The sequence below is a fragment of the Oncorhynchus mykiss genome, chromosome 5, assembly GCF_013265735.2.
Source record: "Oncorhynchus mykiss isolate Arlee chromosome 5, USDA_OmykA_1.1, whole genome shotgun sequence".
Classification (NCBI taxonomy): domain Eukaryota; kingdom Metazoa; phylum Chordata; class Actinopteri; order Salmoniformes; family Salmonidae; genus Oncorhynchus; species Oncorhynchus mykiss.
In genome coordinates, this window is record NC_048569.1 from 75,285,695 (window position 1) to 75,313,097 (window position 27,403).

Here is a 27,403-nt window from a genome sequence, read left to right on the forward strand (position 1 = left end):
TAAATTACCCAACTACTGCTGCTTCAATAAATTACCCAACTACTGCTTGCTTCAATACATTACCCAACTACTGCTGCTTCAATAAATTACCCAACTACTGCTGCTTCAATAAATTACCCAACTACTGCTGCTTCAATAAATTACCCAACTACTGCTGCTTCAATAAATTACCCAACTACTGCTGCTTCAATAAATTACCCAACTACTGCTTGCATCAATACATTACCCAAATACTGCTTGCTTCAATACATTACCCAACTACTGCTGCTTCAATACATTACCCAACTACTGCTGCTTCAATAAATTACCCAACTACTGCTGCTTCAATAAATTACCCAACTACTGCTGCTTCAATAAATTACCCAACTACTGCTGCTTCAATAAATTACCCAACTACTGCTGCTTCAATAAATTACCCAACTACTGCTGCTTCAATAAATTACCCAACTACTGCTGCTTCAATAAATTACCCAACTACTGCTGCTTCAATAAATTACCCAACTACTGCTGCTTCAATAAATTACCCAACTACTGCTGCTTCAATAAATTACCCAACTACTGCTGCTTCAATACATTACCCAAATACTGCTTGCTTCAATACATTACCCAACTACTGCTGCTTCAATACATTACCCAACTACTGCTGCTTCAATAAATTACCCAACTACTGCTGCTTCAATAAATTACCCAACTACTGCTGCTTCAATAAATTACCCAACTACTGCTGCTTCAATAAATTACACAACTACTGCTGCTTCAATACATTACCCAACTACTGCTGCTTCAATAAATTACCCAACTACTGCTGCTTCAATAAATTACCCAACTACTGCTGCTTCAATAAATTACCCAACTACTGCTGCTTCAATAAATTACCCAACTACTGCTGCTTCAATAAATTACCCAACTACTGCTGCTTCAATACATTACCCAACTACTGCTGCTTCAATAAATTACCCAACTACTGCTGCTTCAATACATTACCCAACTACTGCTGCTTCAATAAATTACCCAACTACTGCTGCTTCAATAAATTACCCAACTACTGCTGCTTCAATAAATTACCCAACTACTGCTGCTTCAATAAATTACCCAACTACTGCTTGCTTCAATACATTACCCAAATACTGCTGCTTCAATAAATTACCCAACTACTGCTTGCTTCAATAAATTACCCAACTACTGCTGCTTCAATAAATTACCCAACTACTGCTGCTTCAATACATTACCCAACTACTGCTGCTTCAATAAATTACCCAACTACTGCTGCTTCAATACATTACCCAACTACTGCTGCTTCAATAAATTACCCAACTACTGCTGCTTCAATACATTACCCAACTACTGCTGCTTCAATAAATTACCCAACTACTGCTGCTTCAATAAAATACCCAACTACTGCTGCTTCAATAAATTACCCAACTACTGCTGCTTCAATAAATTACCCAACTACTGCTTGCTTCAATAAATTACCCAACTACTGCTGCTTCAATAAATTACCCAACTACTGCTGCTTCAATAAACTACCCAACTACTGCTGCTTCAATAAATTACCCAACTACTGCTGCTTCAATACATTACCCAACTACTGCTGCTTCAATACATTACCCAACTACTGCTGCTTCAATAAATTACCCAACTACTGCTGCTTCAATACATTACCCAAATACTGCTTGCTTCAATACATTACCCAACTACTGCTGCTTCAATACATTACCCAACTACTGCTGCTTCAATAAATTACCCAACTACTGCTGCTTCAATAAATTACCCAACTACTGCTGCTTCAATAAATTACCCAACTACTGCTGCTTCAATAAATTACACAACTACTGCTGCTTCAATACATTACCCAACTACTGCTGCTTCAATAAATTACCCAACTACTGCTGCTTCAATAAATTACCCAACTACTGCTGCTTCAATAAATTACCCAACTACTGCTGCTTCAATAAATTACCCAACTACTGCTGCTTCAATAAATTACCCAACTACTGCTGCTTCAATAAATTACCCAACTACTGCTGCTTCAATACATTACCCAACTACTGCTGCTTCAATAAATTACCCAACTACTGCTGCTTCAATACATTACCCAACTACTGCTGCTTCAATAAATTACCCAACTACTGCTGCTTCAATAAATTACCCAACTACTGCTGCTTCAATAAATTACCCAACTACTGCTGCTTCAATAAATTACCCAACTACTGCTTGCTTCAATACATTACCCAAATACTGCTGCTTCAATAAATTACCCAACTACTGCTTGCTTCAATAAATTACCCAACTACTGCTGCTTCAATAAATTACCCAACTACTGCTGCTTCAATAAATTACCCAACTACTGCTGCTTCAATAAATTACCCAACTACTGCTGCTTCAATAAATTACCCAACTACTGCTGCTTCAATAAATTACCCAACTACTGCTGCTTCAATACATTACCCAACTACTGCTGCTTCAATAAATTACCCAACTACTGCTGCTTCAATAAATTACCCAACTACTGCTGCTTCAATAAATTACCCAACTACTGCTGCTTCAATACATTACCCAACTACTGCTGCTTCAATAAATTACCCAACTACTGCTGCTTCAATACATTACCCAACTACTGCTGCTTCAATAAATTACCCAACTACTGCTGCTTCAATAAATTACCCAACTACTGCTGCTTCAATAAATTACCCAACTACTGCTTGCTTCAATACATTACCCAAATACTGCTGCTTCAATAAATTACCCAACTACTGCTTGCTTCAATAAATTACCCAACTACTGCTGCTTCAATAAATTACCCAACTACTGCTGCTTCAATAAATTACCCAACTACTGCTGCTTCAATAAATTACCCAACTACTGCTGCTTCAATAAATTACCCAACTACTGCTGCTTCAATACATTACCCAACTACTGCTGCTTCAATAAATTACCCAACTACTGCTGCTTCAATACATTACCCAACTACTGCTGCTTCAATAAATTACCCAACTACTGCTGCTTCAATAAATTACCCAACTACTGCTGCTTCAATAAATTACCCAACTACTGCTGCTTCAATAAATTACCCAACTACTGCTTGCTTCAATAAATTACCCAACTACTGCTGCTTCAATAAATTACCCAACTACTGCTGCTTCAATAAATTACCCAACTACTGCTGCTTCAATAAATTACCCAACTACTGCTGCTTCAATAAATTACCCAACTACTGCTGCTTCAATACATTACCCAACTACTGCTGCTTCAATAAATTACCCAACTACTGCTGCTTCAATAAATTACCCAACTACTGCTGCTTCAATAAATTACCCAACTACTGCTGCTTCAATAAATTACCCAACTACTGCTGCTTCAATACATTACCCAACTACTGCTGCTTCAATAAATTACCCAACTACTGCTGCTTCAATACATTACCCAACTACTGCTGCTTCAATAAATTACCCAACTACTGCTGCTTCAATAAATTACCCAACTACTGCTGCTTCAATAAATTACCCAACTACTGCTGCTTCAATAAATTACCCAACTACTGCGTGCTTCAATACATTACCCAAATACTGCTGCTTCAATAAATTACCCAACTACTGCTTGCTTCAATAAATTACCCAACTACTGCTGCTTCAATAAATTACCCACTACTGCTGCTTCAATAAATTACCCAACTACTGCTGCTTCAATAAATTACCCAACTACTGCTGCTTCAATAAATTACCCAACTACTGCTGCTTCAATACATTACCAAACTACTGCTGCTTCAATAAATTACCCAACTACTGCTGCTTCAATAAATTACCCAACTACTGCTGCTTCAATAAATTACCCAACTACTGCTGCTTCAATAAATTACCCAACTACTGCTTGCTTCAATACATTACCCAAATACTGCTGCTTCAATAAATTACCCAACTACTGCTTGCTTCAATAAATTACCCAACTACTGCTGCTTCAATAAATTACCCAACTACTGCTGCTTCAATAAATTACCCAACTACTGCTGCTTCAATAAATTACCCAACTACTGCTGCTTCAATAAATTACCCAACTACTGCTGCTTCAATACATTACCCAACTACTGCTGCTTCAATAAATTACCCAACTACTGCTGCTTCAATAAATTACCCAACTACTGCTGCTTCAATAAATTACACAACTACTGCTTGCAAATGTAACACTACTACTGCTACTACAAATATCTCCATGGACACACTTTATTTGGATCGTCCCATACAGATGGTCATACTATACAAACAAACTCTCCGTTGATAAGCAACTGGTTTAGAATTAGGGTTAACGTAAAGATTTAGTTTACAGTTAGTGTAAGGGTTAAGTTTAAGGTTAGGATAAAGGTTCATGTTAGGGCTAGGGTTAGTGGAGTTAGTTGAAATGTTGTTGACAGTTATTGAACGTCTACTGAACATCTACAAACATCTCCTTGGGACTATCCAAATAATGTGTTACTGCTCCACTTCTACTTCTAAAAACACCACCATGAGTACTGTTCTATTACTACGCAATGTCTGAGTGGTTTCAAGCTGTCAAGACATTTCTCCCAAGACACTCCAGTACACTCAGAGACAGTTTGGATCATTATGTTTCCCTGAATATCGTACTGCTTATTCATGATACTCAACAAAATGTTCCATTCTAAAGTAGTAGTCGAGAGAGAGAGAGAGAGAGAGAGAGAGAGAGAGAGGGAGAGGGAGAGAGAGAGCGAGCCGAGATATTTCTCTCTAACGTTTTCCTGTTGTTTTCAGGTTCTTGCCAATCCATCCATCTGTGTGAGGCGTTAAGAGACCAGCTCCGTCTCATCGGTCTTCCCTCTGTTTTTCTCTTTCCTCTCTCTCCATCCACTCAAGGCATTTTCCCACTCAAAGCAAAGTCATTATGTTTTATTCATCTCTTTCTTCACTATGTTCTCATCATGTGGACCTCAAAACGGAACCAGCAAGAGACAAACAACTTCAGCCTAGTTTGCTAAGCATTGATCACAAACCAGTTTAGACCTTTGGGTGGTTGTGATATTCATGTACACTGGTACTTAGAGTAGGACAAGACTGAGTGTGACTGTGCATACTAACCAGTAGTTCACCCTGTCTTTAAATATAACACTTTATTTGTATAGTCCATCTGTAAACGCTCTACAGACTATCAGTAACATTTTAACCAACTATCTACCAACCCTAACCTTAAGCCTTACCCTATCCTCCGCCGAGTCCCCAACAACCGGATGTTCCGGTTCTCAGGGGAAATGGAAATAGAGCCGGTGACACTACTTCTGCTTTTGGACATTAACAAGGGTCTCGTTTGAGTGGTAAGGTGAAAACAAACCAAGTTTGTCTTTGTAATGTAAAGATAAACATGTCTCCAACCCCCATATCACACACTCATGAAGTGAAAATATATGTGTGTACATTGTACAATAAATTGGTGTGAGAGACCATCAAACATCACATTAATTTGCTCATATCCATGTATACACGAATTGGGGAAAGTTGGTTCCTTTTTCAGTCACATTTTGGGTCACGTTTGCATGGGTCAAACAAAATCACCTCCAACAATGCAGGCGATGGCAGCAGGATAAGGTTGGTGAAGAGTCATGGCCTTTGATCTGCAGTCAAAACGTCATGGCCTTTGATCACATGATTTATGTAAAGCTCATGCAGTTGACATGTAGGCGCACGCCGGACAATTTTGAAAAAAAAATAAAAAAATTCTCCCCAATTTTGTGGTATCCAATTGGTAGTAGTTACAGTCTTGTCTCATCGCTGCAACTCCCGTACAGACAGGAGAGGCGAAGGTCGAGAGCCATGCATCCTCCAAAACACAACCCAACCAAGCTGCACTGCTTCTTGACACAATGCCCATCCAACCCTGAAGCCAGCCGCACCGATGTGTCGGAGGAAACACCGTACACCTGGCGACCGTGTCAGCGTGCACTGCGCCCAGCCCGCCACAAGAGTCGCTAGTGCGCGATGAGACTAGGATATCCCTGCCGGACGACGCTGGGCCAACTGTGCGCCGCCCCATGGGCCTCCAGGTTGCGGCCAGTTGTGACAGAGCCTGGACTTGAACCCAGAATCTCTAGTGGCACAGCTAGCAGTGCCTTAGACCTCTGCGCCACTCGGGAGGCCCTATAATGGACAATTTTTATCCCCATAATGCAACACACTTTGAAAAGGCGGTGACCACTGACTTGACAAAAGTGATCCGCTCGAACTCACCCAAGGCGACACTCAACTCCTCCTCCACATTTACTGGATTGGTTGAATAGTGCAGAAGAGAACCTCCCAGACATTTTTTTCCTAATTATTTGTAAGACCAGTATGTAGGGGATCTATACTGAACACAAATATAAACTCCCCAGTGGGTTGGCCTGGCTCCCAAGTGAGTGGGCCTATTCCCTCCCAGCCCCCCCATGACCTATTCCCTCCAAGCCCCCCCCCCCCCATGGCCTATTCCCTCCCAGCCCCCCCATGACCTATTCCCTCCAAGCCCCCCCCCCCCATGGCCTATTCCCTCCCAGCCCCCCCATGACCTATTCCCTCCAAGCCCCCCCCCCCATGGCCTATTCCCTCCCAGCCCCCCCATGGCCTATTCCCTCCCAGGCCCCCCCCCCCCCCCCCCATGACCTATTCCATCCCAGGCCCACCCGCGAAATCCATAGATTAGGGCCTAATGAATTTATTTAAAATGACTGTTTTCCTTCTATGAACTGTAACTCAGTCAAATCTTTGAAATTGTTGCATTTATATTTATGCTCAGTATAGTTTCAGTTGTTTCTTTTACCCCTGCTAGGTTAGGTTACCTATACCCTAACCCTAGTTTACCTATACCCTAACCCTAGTTTACCTATACCCTAACCCTAGTTTACCTATACCCTAACCCTAGTTTACCTATACCCTAACCCTAGTTTACCTATACCCTAACCCTACTTTACCTATACCCTAACCCTAGTTTACCTATACCCTAACCCTAGTTTACCTATACCCTAACCCTACTTTACCTATACCCTAACCCTAGTTTACCTATACCCTAACCCTAGTTTACCTATACCCTAACCCTACTTTACCTATACCCTAACCCTAGTTTACCTATACCCTAACCCTAGTTTAGCGATACCCTAACCCTAGTTTACCTATACCCTAACCCTAGTTTACCTATACCCTAATCCTAGTTTACCTATACCCTAACCCTAGTTTACCTATACCCTAACCCTACTTTACCTATACCCTAACCCTAGTTTACCTATACCCTAACCCTAGTTTACCTATACCCTAACCCTAGTTTACCTATACCCTAACCCTAGTTTACCTATACCCTAACCCTAGTTTAGCGATACCCTAACCCTAGTTTACCTATACCCTAACCCTAACCCTAGTTTACCCATACCCTAACCCTAACACAAGCCCCTAACCCTAAACCTTATTCAAAGGGTGTTTTCACACATGGTCCCTTTCGGCCAATTTTAGTGAACTACGTGTGGTTTGCTTAATTTTTTTGTGCAGTGTGAACACTCAAAAGGAACTACGGACTAGAGGTCGACCGATTAATCGGAATGGCCGATTAATTAGAGCCGATTTCAAGTTTTCATAACAATCGGCAACCGGCATTTTTGGACACCGATATTGGCCGATTACATTTCACTCCACGAGGAGACTGCGTGGCAAGCTGACTACCTGTTATGCGAGTGCAACAAGGAGCCAAGGTAAGGTGCTAGCTAGCATTAAACGTATCTTATAAAAAACAATCAATATTAACATAATCACTAGTTAACTACCCATGGCTGATGATATTACTAGTTTATCTAGCTTGTCCTGAGTTGCATATAATGAATGCGGTGCCTGTTAATTTATCATTGAATCATAGCCTACTTCGCCAAACGGGTGATTTGACAAGCGCATTCACGAAAGAAGCACTGTTGTTGCACCAATGTGTACCTAATCATAAACATCAATGCCTTTCTTAAAATCCTACACAACTATATATTTTTAAACCTGCATATTTTGTTAATATTGCCTGCTAACATGAATTTCTTTTAACTAGGAAAAGTGTGTCAATTTTCTTGCATTCTGTGTAAGCAGAGTCAGGGTATGTGCAGCAGTCTGAGCCTCCTGGCTAGTTGCGAACTGTGTGAAGACCATTTCTTCCTAACAAAGACCGTAATTAATTTTCCAGAATTGTACATAATTATGACATAACATTGAAGGTTGTGCAATGTGACAGCAATATTTAGACTGATGGATGCCACCTGTTAGATAAAATACAGAACGGTTCCGTATTTCACTGAAAGAATAAACGTTTTGTTTTCAAAATGATAGGTCATTAATATGGTCAAATCTGGAAACTACGGCTTGTATTTCTGTGTGTTATTATATTATAATCAAGTCTATGATTTGATAGAGCAGTCTGACTGAGCGGTGGTAGGCAGCAGCAGGCTCGTAAGCATTCATTCAAACAGCACTTTCGTGCATTTGCCAGCAGCTCTTCGCTGTGCTTCAAGCATTGTGCTGTTTATGACTTAAAGCCTATCAACTCCCGAGATTAGGCTGGCAATATTAAAGTACCTATTAGAACATCCAATGCCCATATGAATAACCCTTATGATGTAACTGGAATGAGATAGATGTTCTTCTCTGTTTTTGTTTTATTATTTCACTGCCGTACTGTGTTTGTTCTTGTCTAGCCATCTTGTCTCAAGAGGACCACAATGAAAATAAGTCCCAGACTATGTGTGTTATCCTCGATGATTTTATTAATGTGCATGTATGGCTTTTACATTTTATGTGTACTTGTTTTTTTTTTTAATTGTCAAATTAATAAACTAAACTAAAAGGTATATGAAATACAAATGGTATAGAGAGAAATAGTCCTATAATAACTACAACCTAAATCTTCTTACCTGGGAATATTGAAGACTCAAGTTAAAGGGAACCACCAGCTTTCATATGTTCTCATGTTCTGAGTACATTTGCTTTTTAAATTATTTTTTTTTAAAAGAGGACTGAGATCAGTTATTTTAAAGAGGAAAATATGTGAAAACACCCTTTAAGCCTAACCCTAACTTTAGCAAGCAGTTTGTTATCAACAGATAGTTTGTTAATAGTATGGCCATCTGTAGAGCACCTACAGATGAACTTTCCGGACTATCCAAATAAAATGTGACCCACAATAATACATAGAATACTTTTTCTATGGAATATCCAAACTAGCCAAATAAAGTTTGACCCATAAGAGTACATCAAAATGGTACACTATGGAATATGCTGCCAGCGAGGGGCCTGATCTGTATGGGCTCAGTCAGACATGGACCTACGGCAGGCAGGCAAGTACATCTAAGCACTGGGTGCCTCTGCTGTGTTTTGAAAGGAGTTGAAATTACACCCTGACCCTGCTGGTTCAGTAGTGTGTCATTACATCTCTACCTCTGTATCTGGACAGACTCTGAGGCCCCAGGGGGAAGGAGGGAGAGAGGGAGGCAGGGATGGAGAGATAAAGAGAGCGAGGGAGGAGTTGCTAATTGAAATGATATGTCTATTCCTCTGATAACTTAAAGCACATGTTGAGAGCTGGAAGAGAGATGTCAAGGCTGGCTATTACCATCAGTGAGGTCATGAACCTGGCTCAACACACTCTCACATACCCACTCACACCCTGCCAGGAATGGCTAAGGGGTCACACCACATGCCTCACCACCTTGACCTCCTCAGAACAACTGTCCTTTATGACACTGTGGTCATCTACACTAACCTGGTTCTGATGGCTCAGCCCGGCTGGAGTAAGGTGTCGGCAACACCAGACCAGTGACTATTAGATCCTGCATGAGTCATGACTATGTATATATTGATATTTATTTGGGATAAAACTGCCTGCTAAGTGATTGTGTTACGTCCCCACATCAAAATGGCTGAATTTAGCCTCTGTTTGGATTGGATCTGTCACCCACATACCACCTACGTAATACCTATATCCTGCCTGCATGACACAAGAGGACAAGGATAGACACACAAAGATGCATGGTATGTATGATAATACCGAGCCAAAATAACGTATCAAGCCAGGAACTTAAGTGGTCTACAGTTGCTCAGCTTTTCCATAACACAGTAAACAAATGTCCAGAAAAACAAAGCACAACAAATTCTCTCTGGGGTTTGAACTCGATGCACGAAAGTGAAAAAGCCTCAAGCTATTTCTGCATTAGTTCCACTGCTGCTTCTCCAGACAATAAAACAAGACTTACAATATTCCTCTATCAATGGGGAAGCACAACATATTTTTGCAGTCAACATTTATAAAGAGATGTCGTTTTAAATCAAACTAGACACAGTTAATACAGTATGAGTGTAAATGGCCTCTGTGTATAGCAGCTGGATTGCAGCGGTGCTTTGAGTGGATCTGAGAAAGGCTGCATCTCATCTCTCTGCTATCCTCTATTCTAGTCTGCCATATAAACAGTAGCTCTCTCTCACTCAAGAAAAACCGGGATATTGGGTTCAAAACTAGACTATAAACACGCTGAGACACCTAGACTAGTGTGAGGTACTGACACAATTCTAAGAAAGAAAAAGTATCACTATAGCTTCCAGTGGAACCCAAACCCTTCACCCTTGAAACACATTTAAAAAATTGTTATTTTTGAGAAAAAGTTTGAAACGTACTTTTAAAGAGTTTTGCCCTTTCAAACCATTTGTTCAGAGGAAGCGGTGGAGTATTCCAGTGAGTGTCCGTGTCCCCAGTTCTGTCAGAATCCAAGCCTTTTCGATCTTTTCTTCCTCGCTCCGCTCAGTTCCCTCTCATACTCACTGGGCTGATGCAAGACACCCTTGAAAAAAATAATAAAACGGAGCTTGGAGCGGAGGCAGAGAAAGAGGGGAATCACATTCTGAGAATTCTTGGGGGCATGCCAAAGTCCCAGAATTTCACATGCTACAAATAAGGTTTCAATTAAGTCAGAGCCCAGTACCCAATCAGAATGCCTTTTTCTCCTGGAGGAGAAAGTTATTTTGATAGCCTGAGGGAGCGATGAAACCACTTTAATTCACGGCAGCAATAATTCAGAAAGCAAAAAAACGTCAATTCAACGTTGCATTTTCTTGTTGTGTGGAAGAAATTACATTTGATACTGTTGACAAATACAGTGCCTTCAGAAATGGTTCATACCCCTTGAATAATTCCACATTTTGTTGTGTTAAAGCCTGAATTCAAAATGGCTTAAATATGGTCTCACCCATCTACACACAATACCTCATAATGACAAAGTGAAAACATGTTTTTGGAAATGTTTGCACATTTTTTGAAAATTAAATACAGAAATATCTCGTTAACGTAAGTACTCATACCCCTGAGTCAATACTTTGTTGAAGGACCTTTGGCAACAATTAGAGCTGTGAGTCTTTCTGGGATTGTCTCTATGAGCTTTTCAACCCTGGATTGTGCAACATTTGACCATTATTCTATTCAAAATCCTTCAAGCTCTGTCAAAGTGGTTGTTGATCATGGCTAGACAACCATTTTAAGGTCTTGCCATAGATTTTCAGTCAAAACTGTAACTCGGCCACTCAGGAACATTCACTGTCTGTCTTCTTGGTAAGCAACTCCAGTGTAGATTTTGCCTTGTGTTTTAGTGTGAATTAATCTCCCAGTGTCTGGTGAAAAGCTTACTGAACCAAGTTTTCTAGGATCCTGGCTATGCTTGACTACATTCTTTCTTTTTTTATCCTGAAAAACGTTCTAGTGCTGAACGATTACAATCATACCCATAACACAAACAAGCCACCACTATGCTTGAAAATATGGAGAGTGGTACTTAGTAATGTGTTTTATTGGATTTGCCCAAAACATAACACTTTGTATTCAGGACAAAAAGTGAATTGCTTTGCCAATTTTTTTGCAGTATTAATTTAGTGCCTTGTTGCAAACAGGATGCACAGGCTTTCTTCTTTTCACGCTGTCAACTAGATTAGTATTGCGGAGTAACTACAATGTTGTTGATCCATCCTCAGTTCTCTCTTATCACAGCCATTAAACTCTTTAAAGTCCCCATTGGCCTCATATTGAAATCCCTGAGCAGTTTCCTTCCTCTCCTGCAACTGAGTTAGAAAGGACAACTGTATCTTTGTAGTGACTGGGTGTATCGATACACTATCCAAAGTGTAATTAATAACTTGTTTTACAAAAACATTTTTGACCGATTTACCAATAGGTGACCTTCTTTGCAAGGCATAGGAAAATCTCCCTGGTCTTTGTGGATCAATCGGTGTTGAAATTCACTGCTCGACTGAGGGACCTTACAGATAATTGTATGTGTGGGGTACATAGATGATGTAGTCATTAAAGTAAAAAACGCTATTATTGCACACAGTGAGTAAATGCAACATGAGACTTGTTAAGCAAACTCATTCATTTATTTAGACTTGCAATAACAAAGGGCTTGAATACTTATTGACTCAAGACATTTCAGCTTTTCATTATTATGGGGTACTGTGTGTAGGCCAGTGAGTACACACTGCAAGTACACAGATACTTACAATTCATGAAGCACTTTTATACATTGATAACACTAGGACCACAGAATGAGCTCACCTTAGTGATGAGTAAGGACAGTCACCACCTGATGACAATATCACCGCCAGTGTTCCATAGCTGATGTGGACTAAAACACCAGACTCAGGAAATAAAAGGGATAATGAGGATTAAGGTGGTAAGGATCAACGTATCAAATTATGATAAGGGGGTGGAATTACCCTTTAAATGCACCCCTTCCTTCATGATGGAAAATCATGGTGTGGCTTAGTGAGGAAAGCATGCTCTACAGTAGTCCAGTTAAGGACAGTCCAGTGTGCTAAAACTCTATCGATGCACATGGTCATGTTTCATATCTGCCTGAAGAAATATAACATTCTACAAAATACATCAAGGTAATTTACCTCAGTAAATTCAGCATTTACACTTTACATTGAGGTATCCTTTATAAGTGTTACGTAAGCATATCCCTCGGTCACTGCAATACCTTCTGTCAGAGATAGAAGCGGGAGTGAGAGCAAATGAAAGGGAAATGAGAAGAAAAAAGGAGAAAGTCAGCAATAGAAAGTGAGAGGATTGTTTGTGTGTGAGAGACAGAGACAGACAGAGGGAGAGAGACAGTTAGCAGCCACAGAGTAGATTTCCTGAGTGGCTGCAGCAGTAAGTGTAGCATGCTCACTATGGCCCGTCTTAAAACACAAACCATGTGCTGCTTGTTGGAAACTCTGATTCAACACACCAGGACTTCTAATGCAAAAGACACACCCATCACACAAAGGACCGACCAATCTACACACAGGGTGCGCACGTGCAGACAACTACGCACACACACCATGCTAACCTTATGTTTAATCAAAGAAGACCCATACCTCTTCAAATTGGATATTTCTTTAATAAAGAAAATGGAAAACAATTCTTATGTGAACAGCTTCATTTGGAAGCCAATCAGGCAGAAGACTAGCAGTAGTGTGCTATGCAACCCAGTTATCATTAAAAACTCTTTCCATGAACCAACATTACATGTTAATAATAAATCAATCATTTATATTAGGTTCATCTGACTACAATTGCTATACCTATCTCTATTTGTATCGGTATGTACAAATCACTTGGTAAAATGCATAGGTGGTAATTTCCATCTACAAGACAGATAAAAAATATTGGACTTAAGCAAAATAAATAGCTTGATCTTCAGACTGCTTCATCCAGCCCCACAAGGCTTCTGTCCTTCATCCTGTGCTGCGGCCACGTGCTCCTCAGAAGAAAAAAAAACATTTGGAAAACATTCCAACTGGGGGTTGGATCTCATGGTACTGAGTTATAGTACGGGTTTCCCACTTATAATTCCAATTAAGAAGCTTTTTTTGTTTTGTTTTGGGATGTTGGAAATGCATTGTGTTTAAATTATTTAGGAAAGCAAATGAACGCAGCATTATTGCACGGAAACAAACATCACAGTTTCTTCCAGTTGTAGGGAGGAGGAGAGGGAGTGGAATAGGTCTTTGGCTCATCTCTGGTTTTTGCTCACTCGCTCTCTCTCCCTCCCTCCATTTTCCATCCCTCACAAGCCATTCTTCACCAGTTCGTGGGCTCCACTTTCATCGATGACCAGGGTAGGGCGGAACTCTCGCCCACTCACCAGCTCCTCCAAACCCTGCAACACAACAGGAAGTGACATCAGGCTATTATATCAACAACACTGGTAAAACTGAATTAAGTAACTATAACAAAGAATCACTTTTTAATATTTATTTATATTTGAACTGAATTAAGTAACTATAACAGGAATCACTTTTTAATATTTATTTCTATTTGAACAGGTCCCTACTGTTAAGTCCCTCCCCCTTACCTCTCCGCCATAGGACACCAGTGGGGAGATCTCACATTTGATTGGCAGGTCTGTTCCATCCTTCAGACTGTGGGGAAAAGAAGAGGAGGAAGGAATGAGAGAAGGAAAGGTTGAGTGCTTTTGTCTTGTGTATGGAGTAAGAAAAGAGGCAGCTGGATGTGTGATTCTCTGCTCCAGCTGTTCTTAGATGATTAGATGTTTGGAGCAAAGCATTAAAGCGTTCACATCAAAGAGACTCCTAGACCTTTTTCCTGGACCCAGATAAACCCTATTCCTGGGCTAAAAAGCACTTTCCGAGATTCCATTTAGTCCAGGAGTAGGCTTCATCTGGGTCCAGGAAGACTAAGTAGGCAGTTTGAAGTGGAAGTGAATGAAGTCTATATTGATTGGGAGAGAGCATATATCATACAGAAAGAGCCATTACACCTTATTGCAATCTAATGACACCACTAAGTAGCATTTATGAACATTTATGAATGTAATAAATATTTTTAAAAGGCTGTTGAATACACTACTTTAAATCATAATCTTTGAACAATGATTTAAATGTATTTAGTGTTGCCGTCACAATCACAGGTAACTGGCCAACATCAGATCTGAAATGGCCCCTCAAAATCAATTGCAAAGCATGCCCAGTGCCCATTACCCATGACCCAGCATGCTCCACATTCCATGGGTTAGTAGCTACTGTCCCAGTTAGCAAAAGGGCCTGCACCAATATCTTATCCTTCCCTCCTTCCTTCCCTCCTTCCTTCCCTCCCTCCTTCCCTCCCTCCTTCCTTCCTTCCCTCCTTCCTTCCCTCCCTCCCTCCTTCCTTCCTTCCCTCCCTCCCTCCCTCCCTCCCTCCTTCCTTCCTTCCCTCCCTCCCTCCCTCCCTCCCTCCTTCCTTCCTTGAGATAATCACTGCTCTAGGATGGTTTGATTGGTGAAAGCAACAGGATGATAAACTGGCCTACACTTACCTAATCACATGCAGACCATGTCAGTGGGCAGGTCAGGTACCCTGTGACCTCACTATGACTTTTGACCAGGGCCCTAGTACAGCTAAACCCCAGGCTGCATCTCAACACACTAGTCCCTTCCTCTCCTTCCCTTCACCCACACTGATAATAAACTGACCAGGTGAAAGTAGGACAGGAGACAGAGGAAGCCAGTATACAGAATTGAGACACAGCCCAGGTGTGTGTGTGACAGTGGGTTACAGTGAGCAACTGTGTGAAAGCCAAAGCCCCGTCACCATGCAGTAACTCAGTCAGTAGCACAGAAAATAGTTACTTCTGGTTGACATCAGCTGTGCCACATCCTGCAGGTCCATCTCTGGAAACATTTAAACATTACACAGGACACACAGGGTTAAGGGGAACCGTGAGAGGGATACTGTGAGAAAAAGTGCGATTGTGGAAAAGGTGTGACAGGGAGACTATATGGTGATGAACGTGACAAAAGTTGGAGAGATAAATAGAATGTATATTCACCGTGAGTGTGTTTGGTGTGTGTGTCTCTCACCTGGGTATAGCAGGCACACGTGTCCCGTTCTCGTCTATAAAGTGTCCTGCAGCATTGAGGACCCAGCGGTGATGCAGGGACATGAGGGCGTGTTTCACCGTGGTGGGCGTGTCTTTACCGTCCTGGCTGTCGGCGTTCTTCAGGGCAGAAAACTCGTCTTCACGAAGAACCTCATACACCACAAAGGCCCTGAGACACACAAAACACAGTGTGAAAATGCATCTTTTGTGCTACCGTTTCCAAGGTAACCCACCCTTGAACAACAAAACATATTTATCATCTTTATCAAAACAACCTGAGAATAGCAGAGTTCTAAAATAGAGCCACATAGAATTGCATCCTCATTGCAATGAGGAATCATTTGACTCCATGTAAAGTTCTAAAAGCAGCAACATGACACAGAGGTGATGTCATGAATCAACCGCTGAGAAAGAGACTGGAGCAGCTCGTAAAACCTACATCTTACAGGCCCCAGCAGCCGGAGGAGGAGGGCTGGGCTGGTTCTGGGACAGTGGCTATGGAGCTGGGGTTTGGGCTAGGTGTCTGAGGTCCTGGAACCTGCCAAGGAGATGGGGGATGGAAGCTGGGGCTCCAGAGATCTGGGTGTCAGGACCTGGGTCTTAGTAACGGATGCCTGGCTGTGTCTCCCCCTTCCTTCTCCACAGGTTAAGGGGAAATGCAGCCAGCTCCACACATGCTAAAGTCAGCTGGAAAATCACTGCACTTACTTGGCAAACTGGAATATGTCAAAGACAAATTTTTCCATTTTAATCCCGTTGGGTTTGTCGGGTTTGATTAGCCGTCCCTGCGTGTCCACATACAGGATTTTCTTCTGGGCCACGTGATGCTGCAGCTGAGGCTCAAACGTCCTGAGAGAGAGTTTCAAGTTTCAATGTCACATGCACAAGTAATGGCTTTTTTTGCGAGCTCTAACGCCAACAGTGCAGTAATTAATAACAATGTAATACAAAAAACAACAAGGTAGAACAAAAACACATGAGAAATAAAAACAAGAACAAGTAAGCGCACGTACACACACACACACACACATATATTAAAAGTCAGTTCCTGTACCATATTTACAATGTGCAGGGATACTGGATTGATAAAAGGTAGATCGTATTCATACCCCTTAAATGATTCCACATTTTGTCATGTTAAAGCCTGAATATGAAATGGATTACATTTTTACCCATCTACACACCCCATAACGACAAAGTGAAAACAGGTTTTTTGACAATTTGGAAAATGTATTGAAAATGAAATACAGAAATATCAAATTTACAAAAGTATTCACACCCCTGGATACCTGGATTGTACAATATTTAGCCATTATTTTCCAAATTCTTCAAGCTCTGTCAAATTGGTTGTTTATCATTAATACACAACCATTTTCAAGTCTTGCCATAGATTTTAAAGACGATTTAATTCAAAACTGTAGGTTGGCCACTTAGGAACATTCACGGTCTTCTTGGTAAGCAACTCCATTTTAGATTTGGCCTTGTGTTTTAGGTTATTGTCCTGTTGAATTTATTTCCCAGTGTCTGGTGGAAAGCAGAATAATCCAGGTTTTTCTCTAGGATTTTGCCTGTGCTTAGCTCCACTCCATTTATTTGTTATCATGAAAAACTCCCCAGTCCTTAATGATTACAAGCATACCCATAACATGATGCAACCACCACTATGCTTGAAAATATGGAGAGTGGTAGTGTGTTGTATTGGATTTGCACAAAACACAACACTTCATATTAAGGACAGAAATGTAATTGCTTTACCCCTATTTAGTGCCTTGATGAATGTTTTGGAATATTTTTATTCTGTATACAGAATAGGCTCCCTTCTATTCACTCTGTCAACTAGGTTAGTATTGTGCAGTAACTACAATGTTGTTGATCCATCCATCAAGCACTTGCGGTGGTATTATCACTCGAGGGAAGAAAGAGAGATGCAGCACTGGAAATATCCCTGGAGGATTTGAACAAGGATGACGGTATGGGAACTTTGATCAGAGCACTGGATTCTGTATTTCTTAAAGAAGAGAAAGACCGTGCCTATGAGGCATATTCAAACTTTGACAGTGTTACGAGAGATATTTCGGTTGCAATGACCGACTGTTCGAAATCAATGATGTAGAGGTACAATAAGATGCGCAAGTACGACATGGTTCTCCCGGATGCAGTGTTAGCTTTCAAGTTGGCTAGATACTGCCTGTCTAGATGGTAGGGAGAAACAGTTGGCTTTGCATCCATGAAGTCGGCACTAAAAATACTTTTTGATTATTTTTACAATTTTTTAAGTTAAACTGGAACCTTATCGTTGTGTCATTTCGAGTTAACAGGAATTACAGAAAGAGCCCAGGCCAGATGAATAGAAGTCAGAATTGAGGTAAGTAACTGCCGATCTGATGTTCAAAAGTTATTGTCGGTTGTAGGAAATTATAGCAGATACATTCCCTGCAAATAAAGTCAAAAATAAACAAAATAATCACAAAATAGCAAAATTGGATCGAGCTTCGAGCTTGCAAAACCACGGCCAACCACGGCGGAGAGAGAGAAAGGGGGTAAGAGAAAGACGGGGATGCAGAGAGCGAGAGAGAGCGAGAACAACAAAGACCCCACTGAGAGTACACAGTGGCTGACCACTGACTGACCCAAAAATAAGAAAATCCTTGACTGTACAGACTCTGTGGGCATAGCCTTGCTAATGAGAGAGGCAGACCTGGTTCTCAAGAGAAGACAGGAGGTGCCCACTGTCCACAAAATGAGGTGGAAACTGATCTGCACTTGCTAATCTCCTGCCAAATATATGACCATATTAGAGACCCACAAAGAATTTGAAAACAAATCCAACATTGATAAACTCCCATATCCAGGGCATACAATTAACACCTGCCAAATGCGGGTAGATTTAGGTATTGCAGGTAAGAATGTCTATATTACCAGCCACGTTGGCGGTTGGTCAAGTTGCAGGGCTCTACAGTGCGAGCCCCAAATTGAATAAAAATAGTAAAAAGTCAAGTATGAGTACATGCTGGGGTTAGAAAAAGGCTGCAGTAGCTGTTTTCAAAGTATTTCTGCTGTTTTGGTTCATAGCTGCTAAATTGCAAAAAGAAATAGAAATCCTAGACTGAACAAAAACGTAAATGCAAAAGTGTTAGTCCCATGTTTCATGAGCTGAAATAAAATATCCCAGAAATGTTCCATACGCACAAAAAAACATTTCTCTCAACTTGTGCACAAATGTGTTTACTTCCCTGTTAGTGAGCATTTCTCATTTGCCGAGATAATCCATCCATCTGACAGGTGGCATATCAAGAAGCTGATTAAAAAGCAATATCATTCCACAGGTGCAGCTTGTGCTGGGGACAGTAAAAGGCCATCGTAGATTGTTTGGTCGACCGAGATTTCTTTAGTCGAGCAGTAGCAAAAGAATGAAATACAAATATTGTGGTGTACAAGACACCTGTCTGATTCACATCTGTTTGAGTGGACTAATACATTGTGGAGGCCCTGGGGATGGTACAGTTCATCACTCTAAGACGTGCTACTGAAATTGTATATGGTTATATTACATAAGAACAATGGTAAAACAAAAGCGCTTTCTCCCGTGTTGGATAGTGATAGCCGTCTACGGTTCGGAAACACATCAGTGCATTGTTGAATTGGCGCCTTTTCTTAGACAATGTTGCTATGTGCATAATAGCAAAGTTAACCAGCACATTGGTCTTGAGAACAATAGAGCGTAGGCAGAAGCAGAATGTGGAGATGAGAAAACTGCCATAGCCTTTTCTACATAAAGTAAGGAGAGAGGAAATCACAACTTAATTAGGTCTATAATCAATAGCCTAACTGTTAAATGTGCCTGGCTTTATAAATCAATATACTGTATCTACAGAAATAAGACAGATCCTGCTTCTGTTGCCTGTTTGAGTTTTTAATAGCCTACTCATTCCATGAGCATCAAGCCTCACAACGACATGTCAAGTAAACATTTTCACAAATTTGTCTGTTTTAAATTTTTTCTTTGCTGTAATGAAGGCTTTACACTTTTTGTCCCTCAGAACAGCCTCCCTGGTATTATTTATGTAGTGTTGTTTACACTGTTTCAAATTGTCAGAAAAATATTACAATAATAATGCTCCTTTTTCTTGATCTACTTATTGTTATTACTATTATTACGGCACAATCAAATCAATTGCTGTCGGACTCCCGCTAACCATTTGTGTGTTAATTATTTAATCAAACAGTGTGCTTAAAGCATCAGACAAGCTCCGTGAATATGGTTGATTTGATTAAAACACATCAAATGTAAAAATATACACGTTTTAAAATTTTGACCAATTGATTGGTCAAAAGAACAGACGACTCCTGGTCAACTAAGATTTTTTTTAGTCGAGGACAGCCCTACTTTTGTTTAATGATTATTTCACTTGCTTTGGCAATGTAAACATATGTTTCCCATGTCAAATCAAGCCCATTTGAATTGAACTGAAAGGGGGGGGGATGCAGAGAGAGAGTGAGATCAGGAAATTTGAAACACGCACTTGGTTTTAACTGTTAAAAGTGAAGAGGAAAAAAAAACAACTTCCAAACTAAACTTCAGCTTTTTCTCCTTTCATTTACTTCACCTTAGATTCTGGATATTCATTAAAGTCACTGCGATGTTTCCAGGGATATATCAGCTGACAGACACTGTTCATTAGAAACCAGCTAGGTCCAAAGCCACTACTAAGCTCTCAGGTTATGAGACTCCCACTAGGCAGGTAATGATCTCAAATACCTGCTTAATGAGGGATACACATTCACCATGTAATTACTCACTTACTGTATGGAGGTGTGTGTGGCTGTGTGTTTGCATAAATGTTTGTGTGTGTTTGAGACTCACTGGACGATGTCTCTGAGGAAGGCTAGGGTGAAGAAGTGATTGGCCACGTTTCCTGCATTGAACATCAGCCGTCCGTCCGCGCTGCGCTTCTCAGCCGTAGCCAAGGTGATCTCGCTGTACTCTACCACCTGGTAACGTCCGTCGACCTTACAGACCACGCCCACCGCCTCCGTTGGATTGGTCTTCTCCACCACCTGGAAGTGATGCCACAGGAAGGGATTTAACCTGGGTAAAAACGTCTCAGAAATGTAGATATGGATGGGATTCTTAAAAATAGCATTTGACTCTACATTTGTCTGAATCAGAAATCCAGCCCTTAGCCCATCTGGTTGGTATTCAAAATGACAGAGCTGGGCTTGATGAGGGGGCTAGTATTGGGGCAAGAATCCACATCAACTGTAATGTTTGTCAGTTAATGACACGAGGGTGGGTCCCTGCATTCCTCTGATCCAAGCAGAACCGCCACACCACAGCTCTTAATCTGACACACAACAGGAATGGGTTTACTACAGCTCTCAACTTGGAGTTAAATACACTATATATACACACAAAAGTATGTGGACATCAATGCTCCCTCTAAACTGTGTGGTGCACGGGGCGAGACTGCTGTGCAGAAATACAGTATCCGCCCACGGAGAAGCACGAGATTAGAAAGTTGAGTGAAGTTCAGAGTTTTTCCTGTTCGTTAACAATATCAACATTTCCCTTTACTGTGGCAATTGTGATAGAATCAATGCAATATTAGCTACTTTCAAAGCAACATACGAACACAAAATTAACTATCCAAGACTTATTAGTATGCAAAACAAATGACACAAGACTTAGTTGTCGGCAGAACACATCAGAGTAGGTTTCTATTGCATTGACACGCATGCCTCAGCCCTACTCCACACAGACCGGTGCGGCATAACCAATAAGAGCTGCAGTAGGTTTATATGCAAATAGACCATTGCCATATATGGATCTGTGCCATTTACTTTGAAATGGACTGTGTTTACATTATGAGCGGTCTTGAGTAGATGCGCTTGTTTTGAGAACAAAGCGAGAGCTGCATGAAACAACCATGTGTGCACATTCTGTTAATATCCTTTGCTAGTTAGTGAGGAGTGGGGAGTGATTTATTCCTACAAGAGCACAAAACATGTACATTTCTAGAAATCTTTGAAAAGCAAGGTCAGGTAAAGATTTGTTTTAGTCTTAAAGGGAGAATTTTGTATTTTGAGACAGGCTTGAATAAGCAAAGTAGCCAATAGACAGAGGGTAGCATAATTTGTCTGATTCTCTGTAATAATAGTATGCGAATAATAATGCATTTAACTTTGTAATGTGTTTTCTTGAATCAAACAACACAGAACATTTTCAGTCACCTCCTTGACTGAAAGACAAGGGGATACACAGGTTAATGTCAAGCCCTGCATTTTTTTTTTTTAAGTCTCATGGAATGTAGGCCTACACAAACACTACACTTTGGCCTCGATTGTAAGCTGAACTACAAAACAGAAAGTTCCACGTTAAAATGTTATGGGATGCATTTTCTCCCTTGTTTTTGATGGTAGGCCACTCTGGTAGGCTTATATTATGATTAAATAGCCACAGTAGCCTACTTGGACACAGTTAAAACTAACCTAAAGCAGGTACAGCCTCAGTGTTCACAGTAAGCGCGCGCTGGAAGTTGCACAGAATATTCACAACTTTCAAGTTTGCGCTCAGCGAACATGAAATTTGCTCAGTACCCCCAAAAATTAGAGGGAACATAAGTGTACACCCCTTCAAATTTGTGGATTAGGCTATTTCAGCCACATCCGTTGCTGACGGGTGTATAAAATCGAGAAAACAGCCATGCAATCTCCATAGCCAAACAAGGCAGTAGAATGGCCTTAATGAAGAGCTCAATGTATTTCAAAGTGTCAGTCATAGAACACCGCCTTTCCAACAAGTCAGATTGTCAAATTTCTGCCCTGCTAAATCTGCCCCGGTCAACTCTAAGTGCTGTTATTGTGAAGAGGAAACTTCTAGGAGCAGTTCTCGGCTCAGCAGCGAAGTGGTAGGCCACACAAGCTCACAGAATGGGACTGCCGAGCGATGAAGCATGTAAAAATCATCTGTCCTCGATTGCAACACTCACTACCGAGTTCCAAACTGCCTCTGGAAGCAACGTCCGTGCAAGGGCTGTTCGTTAGGAGCTTCAGGAAATCGGTTTCCATGGCCGAGGAGCCGCACGAAAGCCTAAGATCAACATGTGCAATGCCAAGCATCGGATGGAGAGGTGTGAAGCTCGCCGCCATTGGACTATAGAGCGGTGGAAACGGAATCGCTGGAGTGATGAATCAAGCTTCACCACCTGGCAGTCTGGGTTTGGCAGATTCCAGGAGAACGCTACCTGCCCCAATGCATAGTGCCAACTGTAAAGTTTGGTGGAGAAGGAATAATGGTCGGGGGCTGTTTTTCATGGTTCGGGCTAGGCCTCTTAGTCCCAGTGAGGGGAAATCTTAACGCAACGGCATACCATGGAATTCTAGACGATTCTGTGCTTTGTGGCAAGAGTTTGGGGAAGGTCCTTTACTGTTTCAGCATGACAATGACCCTGCGCACAAAGTGAGGTCCATACAGAAATGGTTTGTCGACATCGGTGTGGAAGACCTTGACTGGCCTGCACAGAGCCCGGACCTCAACCCTATCGAACACATTTGGGATTAATTGGAATGCCGACTGCGAGCCAGGCCTAATCGCCCAACATCAGTGCCCCACTTCACTAATGCTCGTGGGACATTCTCATGGTCTGTCAAGTGACTGAGAAGAACCCAAGCCAATAACGCAGAACTAAAGCCTAAAATGTCAATTTAACAATCTGCTGAAGGTCTTGCAGAACATTGGTGTGTGTGTGTGTGTGCGTGTTAACTGCTAACTGTTTGTTCCTACAGGAGCAGGCCTGTCAGTAATAACTAACTAAAGGAGATAGGAAGGAGTTTAGGGGGAATACAGAGGGTGAGGGAGGAGTGTCCACTCATGTGAAGAAAGCACACTAATGAAGAGTAATAGCAGCGTCTAGTGTCAAACTGGGACCAGCCAGCCAAAATATTTCTGAGTGTATGCACGCGTGTTCCTGTCCTGAGACAGTGATGAGAGGATGTTAGACGTCACAAAGCTGCCATCAGGAGGAAATGGATGATAGAACAGCTAGCGCCCCATCTCTGCTCGTATTTCTCACGCCTCACCCAAGTCCGAGTCTTACTACTTCTATTCTCTTCACATTACTCATGAACTGGCCTCACGGTGTATGTGTGTGTGCGCGCGTGCATGGTGGGGATGCTGTACTGCTGAATTTGAGCCAGATCTCTCCAACATTAAGGTAAAATAAATACAAAAATACAAAAAGAAAAGTAGTTTAATAGTTAGACTGCCACGCTAGTTAAACAAGTCGTAAAAACTGTTGCTTTCCTGAGAAAAAAGAAGGAGTTACGTTTTGTATTTAACTTGAAAATTAAAAGAGAGCCGCACACTCTAGGAGCTCAGGTGCAAAAATGTAATTACCAACATTTCGACAGCCAAGCTGTCTCCATCAGGGTATAATCAAACACTGCGGGATGACTCGTTTATGTAGTGTCAAAAGACACAGGTGTCTGTAATCATGGCCAAGAGTGGCCTAATATCATTGGTTAATTATCAAATATTAAAATGGCATACAAAGAACAGCATAGAAACAACAAATGGATAGCATACGATCATAAATTCATTTGACAACTAAAGCTTACAAACAATTACAATGGCAAAGTCACAATAAATCACAATAATGGCTTCAGATCAAAGTCTACGTTGAGACGGAAGGGAGCAAGGGTCTAATAAATTACCAAGGTCACCCCCTCTCCTAGGGAGGGTGACGTGTTCGATGCCAATATAACGCAGAGACGAAATCGAGTGGCCTGCCTCCAAGAACGGGGCAGCAACTGGGTAAGTAAAGTTTTTGCACCTAATGGTGCTACGATGCTCTGAGATACGTACATTTAATTCGCTTTGTTTTACCCACATCATTTTTACCACAAGGACAAGTTATAAGATAAATAACTGCCTTAGTGGAGCACGTAATAACACCTTCGATTGGGATCAATTTTCCTGTTTGTGGGTGTTTGAAGGATCTACATTTAGAAGTGCCATTGCATTGAGCACAGCCATTACATTTGTAATTTCCATCCAGTAGGGGCGCAAATAGACGTTGTTCAGGAATATCTTGGGGTGGTAAATCAGAGTGTACCAATTGGTCTCTGAGATTTCTGCCCCGCGAGAATACGACCAAGGGAAGGTCCGAAAACACATTACTGAGACTATCATCGGATTTTAGAATGTGCCAATGTTTGTGAACAATCCCTTCATTTGTTCAGGGCACTTTGAATAGCGGGTAGTTAGAACACAAGAATGTGTATTTTTGAGAGACTGACCTTGAAAAAGGTCATGTCTCGTTTTGCTTTGAATTTTGTCAATGCCCCTCTCCTTGGACTTTCTTTGCGTCTCAGACATATCTGTCGAAATCGGATTGTTTTTTGCAAATTATTTTGATTCGACAGAAATAGCTGTAGGGCAAACTATTTTTCAAGGGAAGTGGGTGACAACTATCAGCCCTCAACAAACTGTTACGATCAGTAGGCTTCCTGTAAAGATCAGTGTATAGAACATTATCTTCACACAAGATCAGAAGATCAAGAAAACTGATTTGACATGTATCAGATTGCATAGTAAATCTCAAATGATCAGAACAGGAGTTAAGAATAGCATGGAACGCCTGGAGCTGTTTTGCATCACCCCTCCATAGAACAAAAATATCATCAATATACCGTTTCCAAATAATGATGTGAGGCAAGAAAACATTTGAGAGGATTGAAAACCCACATACAAATTAGCATAGTTAGGAGCCATGGGGGATCCCATAGCAGTACCCTTCTTCTGAATAAAGAAATAATTTAGAAACATGAAATAGTTGTGTGAGTACGACTTCAACCAATGTTATAATGCAGGCACTGGAAGGTAGTTCATTAGGGTCACGTTGCAGAAGAAAATGTTCCATAGCTTCAATACCGCCCTCGTGTGGAATATTTGTGTATAATGACTCAACATCAAAAGTAACTAACAAGGTATTCTCAGGGAGAGGATCAAGAGATTCAATGATAGAGATCATACTGCTGGTGTCCTTTTCAAAGGAGGGGAGCTGGTCTGCAAGTGGTCTAATAACAAAGTCAACAAAAGTAGATAGAGGGGTCGTTACTGCATCAACGCCCGCTACAATAGGGCACTCTGGAGGTTTTGTAACATTCTTGTGTAATTTCGGCAAAGTATAGAAAGTGGCAATTTTAGGGTGTTGAATAGCCAAAAATCATGTTCTTTTTTGGTTATCTGACCAGAACTTAAATACCCATCTAGGACAGTAAAGATAGTATTCTGAAATTGGGAAGTAGGGTCACTTCTGAGTTTCTTGTAAAAAAGGTGTTGTCAAGCAGCTGTCTATGACACTCATGTACATAAACAGTCCTATCCATGAGTACAACCGACCCACCTTTATCAGCAGGACATATTGGATTGTAAATCAAGCAAAGCTGGTTTTTCATCCTTGGGTAGATTATGGAAAGATTTGGACCCCTGTTTATTCTTAAGGAGATGTCCAACATCTTTTTCCACAAGTCTGCAATATGTCTCGATAGAGTGATTGCGATCGGCTGGAGGTATAAAATAACTATTGCTTCTAAAAGGAGTCGAAGTATGTGCAGGAGAGCAACCTACTGGTTCAATTGAAGTGTCAGAATTAGGGGAGCTAAAGTATTCCCTTAAACCAAGGGTTCTAAAAAACTTAAACATGTCTACCGTATCATCAAAATCGTTGCATTGGGTTGTAGGCACAAAATATAACCCTTTATTAAGCAAAGAGACATGGGCAGGGCTCAATATCTTGCTTGATAAATTAAAGACACTCAGTCCCGTGGGTTCTGGGACCGTGTGAACCGTCTCCTCTGCCTCCGATAGTCGTTTCTTCTTACCCCGTCGGGTGTGGCATCTCGTCGATGCGCGTGCCTGCGGCCACCTCCGCCCTTCCGTCCGTTCAGTCTCTCGTTGAATAAAACAACCACTGGAAGCCGATGAGGCGCTGGTTGTAGAGCGTTGATCAGACGGGGGTGGATCGAAGTAAGCGGCATCCCTCCTGCGTCTGCCATGGAAAGGGGGAGCAGGACCTCCCTTGTCAGGGTTTCTCCAGATGTAGACTATCCTCGGCCTTGTCTTTTTTGTCTTGGTTGATTTTCTTCGTAGACTTTGATCTGAAGCCATTATTGTGATTGTGACTTTGCCATTGTAATTGTTTGTAAGCTTTTGTAGTCAAATTAATTTATGATCATATGCTATCCATTTGTTGTTTGTATGCTGTTGTTTGTATGCCATTTTAATATTTGATAATTAACCAATGATATTAGGCCACTCTTGGCCAAGTTTTCTACTCCGCTAGCCAGCACCTCGCCTAAATAGGTGTGCGTTTATTTTTCTTCTAGAAAGTTTCGTATTTAACCACTGTTCCCTGTACATTTTTCTTCCCTCTCAAAAATAGTACACTGTGCCCAAACTCATTGTCTAGAAAAAACATCATATATCAGAGGCGAGTT

The 27,403-nt window shown here is 41.2% G+C and overlaps 2 protein-coding genes across 7 annotated transcripts in view; both read right to left on the minus strand.

The window, feature by feature from the left end:
• Positions 1-10,914, minus strand: part of LOC110524573 (discoidin domain-containing receptor 2) — a 59,068-nt gene extending 48,154 nt beyond the window's left edge. For 3 of the 4 annotated variants that reach the window (XM_036978423.1, XM_036978421.1, XM_036978420.1), the window contains exon 1: positions 10,665-10,914. The gene's annotated coding sequence lies outside the window, so the exon portion shown is untranslated. The remainder of the gene's footprint in view (positions 1-10,664) is intronic. The other variant, XM_036978422.1, reaches the window with a different exon arrangement.
• A 2,486-nt stretch (positions 10,915-13,400) lies between these two features.
• The window catches only part of LOC110524574 (UDP-N-acetylhexosamine pyrophosphorylase), a 34,382-nt gene continuing 20,379 nt past the window's right edge, over positions 13,401-27,403 (minus strand). The window contains exons 6-11 of one of the 3 annotated variants that reach the window (XM_021604372.2): positions 20,769-20,962; positions 16,613-16,753; positions 15,885-16,073; positions 15,654-15,695; positions 14,378-14,444; positions 13,401-14,182 (exon numbers count right to left, since the gene is read on the minus strand). In XM_021604372.2, the coding sequence (XP_021460047.2) occupies positions 14,090-14,182; positions 14,378-14,444; positions 15,654-15,695; positions 15,885-16,073; positions 16,613-16,753; positions 20,769-20,962 (726 nt within the window). In that variant the 3' untranslated portion in view covers positions 13,401-14,089. The remainder of the gene's footprint in view (positions 14,183-14,377; positions 14,445-15,653; positions 15,696-15,884; positions 16,074-16,612; positions 16,754-20,768; positions 20,963-27,403) is intronic. The other 2 variants (XM_021604371.2, XM_021604373.2) reach the window with 2 other exon arrangements.